General features: G+C 34.3%; 1 protein-coding gene across 1 annotated transcript; it reads right to left on the bottom strand.

Moving 5' to 3' along the window:
- Nucleotides 1-500: 500 nt before the first annotated feature.
- On the bottom strand, nt 501-8,372 carry LOC130012435 (zinc finger protein 501-like). Its single transcript, XM_056100392.1, has 2 exons — nt 8,240-8,372; nt 501-2,885 (listed from the first exon to the last, which is right to left on the bottom strand). The coding sequence occupies exons 1-2, from the start codon at nt 8,240-8,242 to the stop codon at nt 1,620-1,622; spliced, it is 1,269 nt and encodes a 422-aa protein (XP_055956367.1). The 5' UTR covers nt 8,243-8,372; the 3' UTR covers nt 501-1,619.
- Nucleotides 8,373-8,705: the final 333 nt, after the last annotated feature.

Here is an 8,705-nt window from a genome sequence, read left to right on the forward strand (position 1 = left end):
TAAATCAAATATATCCGAAAGAATTTGTACCATCGGGAATCAAAACCATGCCAGTTGACTGAATGACAAACCTTATGATCTCTAAAAGGAATGTTAGACCCCAAAAAAGGGGGGTGGGAGAGGGACTAACATTTTGTTCAATTTTATTTCAATAATTCGGTTGAGAGTAGGGGTCTTTAGCAATGAGGGAGAAATTCCAAAAGGTTGGTAGACAGGCGACCCTAGCACTTGTCATGTGTAGGATTGAAACCACTTAACTTGACTCAATGACAGGGAGGGAAGAGAAATGGAGTTTAACGTCCACTTGACACACTAGGTCATTTCGGGACTAACATATGGTTAAATTTTATTTCAATAATACGCTTGCACGTAGGGGTCTTTAGCAGTGGGAGGAAACCGGAGGACCCAGAGCAAACCCACGAGGTTGGACAGACGACCCTTCTCCTTGTCACGTACAACCGGGGAATCGAAACCATATCAACTTTACGGCAAGTTCACACCAATCTGATTAAAATTAAGTCCGCTGTTAACATTTAAGTATCCGACACGCCAAAACGCTTTTCAATTTTTCAATTACGACCTTAATCCGGTTGATTGGCTGGTGACGTCACAGGCACTACACATAGGATATACATTATCTATACAATATCTCACTGTGTGTACAATATAGCACTACAGTCCTTCACGTTTAAGGGGAGCTTTCGCTTTCCTTCGAAGGAGTCATTAAAGACTCCTGCAAATTAGCTAAATCCCTCTCCCAAATATTGAGATTAATAAACTACTTTCAGTTTTTGTTTACTTATAAACTGCATATATTCAAGGTATCAGGAGCTTTTTATGGCTCCCGCACCATTTTATAAACATGAAGGACTGGCACTATCATACATACCACCAGTTGACAAGCTTCTATTGACGGTCCAATTACCACATGACTGGCCTAATCATAATCACCGAATTATTGTCTTACATTGTTATAGATTAGACATTTGTGATTGGAATATTTTAGAGTGAATTTAATATGCTGTATCATGCCGTAGACACATTTAAGCTGCCTTTGTTTAAATAGGCCACGTGTCAAATGAAGACGACTCGAGAAATTAGCACATTTATCGGTAATTTGGATAACCCTGTAGTACTTGATATCCCAAACTTAAGTATAGAAATACAAATGGTGCCAGTCATTTGTCGATATATTCATTATTAGCTATATATACATGTAATAATAACCATTTCTATACATAAAGAACAACTTTTATCGTAACTCCATTTGAAATTCAAAGCGAATATGGAATTTTCCGATGACTATGCATCCAATCAACGCTGGGAATCTTATTACAATGTGGTTAAACTTTGACGCGAAAATTGCACGGGATTCATGGACATGAATATCAAATACACTTGATCATACGTGGGAGTTCCTGATGTCGTTCGGTGAGTTATTAAACTGTCAATGTAATTGTAAAATACCTTTATTATAAAAATGTTATAAACGATGATAGACATTATAACCATATCCTATCACAAACGTTTATCCATTGAATAATTTATATTCAGATTTCATATCAAGTCAATTAAATGTTGTTTAAACGCCAATCAACAAATAATATGAGGCTACTTTATTATAAAAACATCGGCGAGCAATTATAAGATTTTTTTCCGAAATGAGTTTTCATGTGTGTCTGTAGAGTTCCTCTCTGACTAAATGATTTACCACAAACATCACATTTATAAGGTTTTGTTCCAGTATGTATTCTCATGTGTGTCTGTAGATTACCATTGGTGGGGAATGATTTACTACAAACATCACATTTATAAGGTTTTTCACCAGTATGAATTCTGATATGAATCTTTAGATCATATTTCTTACAAAATGATTTACCACAAACATCACATTTATAAGGTTTTCCTCTAGAATGAGTTTTCATGTGATCCCTTAGAGTTCCACTCTGACCAAATGATTTACCAGAAATATCACATTTATAAGGTTTTCCTCTGGAATGAGTTTTCATGTGTGACTGTAGATTAATATTCTGAGTGAATGATTTACCACAAACATCACATTTATAAGGTTTTTCTACAGCGTGAATTCGAATATGGTTCTGTAGATGACCAGTCTGACGAAATGATTTACCACAAACATCACATTTATATAGTTTTACTCCGGAATGAGTTTTCATGTGTCTCTGTAGAGATCCACTCTGACTAAATGATTTACCACAAACATCACACTTATAAGGTTTTACTCCGGAATGAGTTTTCAGGTGTCTCTGTAGAGATCCACTCTGACTAAATGATTTACCACAAACATCACATTTATAAGGTGTTTCTCCGGTATGAATTCTCATGTGTTTCTGTAGAGTATCATTGGCAGTGAAAGATTTACTACAAACATCACATTTATATCGTTTATCTCCTGTTTGCCCTTGCTGACTAACATGTATTTCACAGTGTTTTTCTAACTCTGTTTCTAATTTAAATTCTTCATCACATAAATTACACTGATAAACTGTTTCAATATCATCAGTTTTCTCTTCTTCAACATGACAAAATTCATGTACATCATCAGTTTTCCCTTCTTTAACATCCCAATATCCAACTATATCATCAGTTTTCTCTTCTTTAACATGACAATATTCATCTATATCATCAGTTTTCTCTTCTTTAACATGACAATATTCATCTATATCATCAGTTTTCTCTTCTTTAACATGACAATATTCATCTACATCATCAGTTTTCTCTTCTTTAACATGACAATATTCATCTACATCATCAGTTTTCTCTTCTTTAACATGTATTTTATTGTGATTTTCTAAATCATCATATTGTAGAAAAATCTCATCACATACAACACATTGATGGAGAAATTTTATATAATCAGTTTCCTGTAATATATAAAAGTTATAACGTCATTAATTTCATGTAATACAAAACGTTTATGTTTAAATTGTAAAGGTGATAATTATGTATCCAATGAAAAGTATATTTATTTACAAAGTCTATTTTAAAGATCAGAATAGGTGGTTATAAAAACATAATCCTTAGCTCTGTTTAAAGTTCAAAATAGGTGGGTATAAAAACTTAATCCTTAGCTCTGTTTTTTACAGTTTGTTTATTTCATTTTATTTATTTTTTTCTAGGCTGTTTATGATAGATTCTCACGCTGAGACATGATGCGCTTAGTTACCAGACTATCTGTCTGATCAAAAGTTGATAAACATAAAAATAACAACTACCAAAAGACTATTATTGCTTTAAAAAAAGACAGAGATAAATGGGGTTTAACATCCACTCAACACAAACTAGGTCATTTTGGGACTAACATATGGTTTAATTTTATTTCAATAATTCGCTTTCGCGTAGGGGTCTTTAGCAGTGGGAGGAAACCGGAGGAACCGGAGAAAACCCACAAGGTTGGACAGGCAACCCTACTCCTTGTCACATACAACCGGGGATTCGAAACCACACCAATTGACTCAATGACAGGCCTAATGATACAGCGCGCACGTGCTAACCATTCGGCCATCAAACCCCACTATTATTGCTTGAAACCTTCCTAATAACCATTTTGTTATTATTTTATGTAAATAACCAGCATTTGTTATTTTTATTCATATTTTTTAAAAATTGTTAACTTTCAAATAAATCTTATTAAATGTGTAACTTGTTTAGATTTAATTTCCAAGGAGTAGGTTCAACCTCATGGGTTTTCTCTGCAGCCACCCCACTGCTAAAGACCCTTAGTAGCATTACCACATCAAAATTTCAAATAACAGATGATGTGTTTTTCTCTGTTTTAATGCATGCAGCCTGTTTCAAACATGAAGAAACTTTTTTTTAAATTCTCAAAATCGGTTAATAAATAAGTTTTCTATGAACATTTTTCTCATCGCAGATGGCAACATTTTTCTGACAAAAAGTAATAGACTTATCTATAGGCAAAACACGCCCTCGAAATAGGGCTTTTTGAGGCTAAAATAGTCTTTTAAAGATCCTACAATAACTCTGGTAATATCAAAAGCAATAAGTTGAAATTTTGACACCCAGATGAAAAATGGACGACAAATTCAATTCTGTCGTCAAAATGCCTCTGCAACATACGCGTCCCGTGAGATGGTGGCCATCTTGGATTGCGGTTAAAACCGCCATTAAAATGTACTGCAATTATGAGGTCAGCATCAAATGACACTACACGGCTGTTAAAAATGCTTCATTCTGCACTCCATAAAGTAAGTTTGATCTACTTCATGACTTCAAAGAAAAAAGGCGGACATCTTGGAATCCAAGATGGCCGATGTGCCAGATTCCGTCACAATCGGGTGTCATTTATTCGGTGCTCAAAGTATGGGTTGTAATATATCATTGGAAAGGTATTGAAGAGGGGATTACAGTTTCCAAATGTCCAATACCCACCAGAGAACATATTAAATAAAGAAGTTGTTTTTAGACATTGTTTATTTTGTTCAATATTTCAAAGATGAGACGTGGAATGTCGAAAGTTGATGCGCCTTCATGAAACTGCTTGCATCTTTCACAAATACATGAAAAATAGGTTTCAAAAGTTTTATATGATATAGGAATGCTAAATTCCCTCACATATTATAATTGGAAAATGAAATGAAAGATTATTCTATAATTATTTACCAAACATTTCATCAATAATCAAGTAGTCTAGCTTATATAGGCCCAGTAACCTTTACTGACAATCTAACATGTAAAATTAACTAATTTTAATTGAGTTACATTTTAATAAAAATAATAATTTTAATAGGCCCACTAGATTATTGAAAAAATTTTGGTAAATAATTATAGTTTTCCATAATTTTACTAATTATATTAATATCTAAAATTAAACCATTTTTATTGCGTTACATTTTAATCAAAATGATAATATTAATTAGCCTACATGATTACTGATAAAATGATTTTTAAATAATTGTAGTTTTACATAATTTACTAATTATATTAATATCTAAAATTGATCCATTTTATTGAGTTTCATAATCAAAATGATAATATTATTTGATAGGCCTATAATCTCTAGACTACTTGATTACTGATGAAATGTTTGGTAAATAATTATACTATTATAGTTTTAGTAATTCGATTAATATCTAAAATTAACTAATTTATGGGACATACATGTTGGTCATTCGGTTCCAAGACAACTGTCAAATCAAATCCATACATAAATGTCAAAATAACAAGTGTTTTGTTTATATCGTGCGTGATAGCATCCATGGAAGGATTACCCGCCTTCCACCCCCTACAGCTGAAATGACATGCGAGTTTGTCCAATCAGACTCAACAATCATATGATGTCAACAATGTTCGTCATAGGGGAATACCATTTTGCTATGAATGGAATCGCCCGTGAAGTTTTCGCCGTAAGAACTCGGCTTGGCAACCAAACTTCTGCGGCTTATTCCTCAATGAAAACAGTTTTTATTACCGACGACACATATATCATTATAATCTACGATATTTCATAAAGGTTCTCACCGTTTTAAAATTCCAGCCGCAACATTGAGTTTTAGAAAAATTTGACTTCAATCTTTTAAAACATTTGTATCTCAAAAACTATACCCGCCATTTTGATCGGGAATGCCGCGGAACCTTGCAGGGTTCTTCCTGATGATTCGTTTAAAGTTTCAATGACGTACGTGAAGAACTTTCCGAGCTATGAGAATCCCCAGCGAGATACCGCTCAAAAACCCGGGCGTGCCGTGAATACTAATTAATTTGCTAATGGAAAAACAATGGCTAACTGCCAGTGACGTAATATTAGCGTGGGTATTTTATAACTTGTGTTTTGAGTGCATTATCAATAAAGAACAAAAACGAAACTTGTATTACTAGAAAGGTAATTTAATTGGCTTTTTATTCATATAGGTTAAAATATGTTGACACAAATTGTGAGTTTTTTATCGGATATTTCTTCTTGGCACTCTGTGCCCGAGGAGTGTAGGACACGGTCAATACGCTGACTGAGTGTCACACAGCGCTGAGGATGAATGTGGTAATGCTACCCTTAGTGGCAAGCAGATTATTGAATCAAAATGGTGCCATATGCTAGTTCCAAAATGACCTAGTCTTAGTCAAGTGGAGTTAAAACCATTTCTCCACATCCCTCTCTCTCTCACTGGGGGGTTGGATGGCCGAATGGTTAGCACGCGTGCGCTGTATCATACGGTCTGTCATTGAGTCAACTGGCGGGGTTTTGATTCCGGGTTGTACGTGACAAGGAGCAGGGTCGCCTGTCAAACCTCGTGGGTTTTCTCTGGGTCCTCCAGTTTCCTCTCACCGCTAAAGACCCCTACGCGGAAGAGAATTATTGAAATAAATAAATTAAACCATATGTTAGTCCCGAAATGACCTAGTTTGTGTCTACTGGACGTAAAACCCCATTTCTCTCTCTATCTCTCTCCCCCTGCTTAAAATGCATACATTGATAGGATTTGTGTGATGAGAGCAAATGTTTAAAAGCTGAAATAACAATCATCAAATTGATAACAACTTATAAAACGTGAGCGGGTTCACCTTGTGCAATAATGGACCAGTACATGTACCTGTAGGACGTTTATTGGTTTAGGGGAATTGTGCTCGTGTAGAGTGTTTTTAATAAAAGCCTGTTTGTGGTCTGTCCCGCCCTTTCTATGCTATTGAGCTTATGCAATCATCGTATCGAATACGCCTAATTGGGACTTCAAACCTGGTCAGCCGTATTAGAAGTTTTACTAATCATACAGTGTGAATAGTCTATCAGATTATAGTTGAGTGGATTACCTTTTATCAAATTCATATTTTTCAATAATATATTATACAGCATGCTTGCCTAGCTGCTTGGTGTTGAATGTACTTAGCTTAGTTGTGTTGGAATTACCATATCTGCCATCGTAGACTGGTGAGGGGTGGGATATAGATCAAAATACACATCTATAGGTAATGTAGTGTAAATTTTTCTACTGCAAAAAATGGGTCTTATATTTCAGCTTTTATACCTTTTCTTCGGTCTACTATTAAAGTTGCAATTTCATATTTTTAAGTTATATTTTTAAAATTTATTAAAATAAAGCCTTAAAATAAATGGTATCCATAAACCGTCCTACCTTGTTAAAGAATAATCCTATTAATCCTATAAGTCACTATTGCCAGCTGAGAAATTGAAGGTAGTTAATGCACGGAGGCAATAGAAAAACAAGGGAGGTAATTATTATTTCCTGTGTCAATGATTTTTAAGGGTGGGAAATAATGCCCATGGTCGTAAAATAGTGAGTTGATAACCTATTGAGCAAAAGACATAGAAATAATTATGTTTTGACTTTCTTAAAAAATATGAAATTATCGCTTTAAGCCTCGATGGTTTGTTTACCACCTTAATTCTATCTGGTACTGAATGGTTTGCTCATATCTGAACTTAAACATGTCATATTAAAAAAAATTCTCAACATTTTTTGGTTTAAAATTACAAAGAATTATACTAATAACAGCGTGGTTGAACCTTTTTTCATCATTTTTCCAGAATTGGTTGCGACGTGACTGAATTGGTTTAGGATTTTAGCACTGACAAAATAGAATGGTAATGAGTTTCGTGAAATCGTTGATGACTGTGACTGTGAAATTGTTTTTCTGTACATCCAATCTAGAATGATGTTTTTCTAGTTTATAGTTTTGTGCCATCTTTTTCTTTTCTCTGTAGTGTGACTTTTAGTAGATATCTCTCAACCCTCCGTGTTTCGAGATAAGAGATGGTGCTATATAGTTCCACGTAGCAAAGCCCAGCGCAAATCACATCGGGCATCCTGATTGATTGTGAATTTATATTGGAATAAACAAACCATTAGTCTACCAAGTTGGAGTAAACAAACCATTATTCTACCAAGTCGGAGTAAATAAACCATTATTCTACCAAGTTTCATGTCAATTAATTGAAAAACAAACTTTTTTTACATTGCACTGAAATTAAATTACCACTTTTTGGACCAGATTTTGATTTCGGACTGAAAATTGTTTTGTTTTCTTTAAAAAAGAAAATTGAATATTAAAAGAGTAAAAGTTTAATTTAAAACATTTATACAGTTTTGAAATTCTAATATTTGGCAATTATTTTTGACAAGTTCCAAAGCCATTGATTGCGCAAAAAATAAAATTTGGTTGGTAGACTACATTTCTACATACCGGTACCGGTACTAATTAACTAATGAAATCAGGACATCCCTGGCGGTTCGTTTACACTCACCATTATTTTGTTTGTAAAGTTTTGCTACAGTAAATGATCGGTTGACATGTGCGCTGTCCTTAATAAAGTTCAAAATCTGCTTCAACAAATGAGGGGAAATAACGAGTGAAAAGATGGCTTTGTTCTTTCCCAAGTTCATTTCCGGTAGAGAACGGGTGCCGGTTGTATAATGATTATGGTCATGGATCAATCTAAGGTTGAACAACTAACAAATGTCAAACACAACGCGTAATTTTAACGTCTCACCAACACAATATTGCAATTAGTTTAAAACATGTGATTTCTGTAATGGCTGAGTCGATATGCTTGCTGCATTACCTGGGTTGATTCCATATTTAATTACAGCTGCCAGTTTCTCATAGATACACTTATTTGAATTCCGGCTGTCATTTCCTTTACAATTACATACAAAACCAGTTCTACAGGGGTGTGAATTCAGAAAGACAAGTCAACGCTACATAGCTAC

Source organism: Patella vulgata, chromosome 1, assembly GCF_932274485.2.
Source record: "Patella vulgata chromosome 1, xgPatVulg1.2, whole genome shotgun sequence".
NCBI classification, from domain to species: Eukaryota; Metazoa; Mollusca; class Gastropoda; family Patellidae; genus Patella; species Patella vulgata.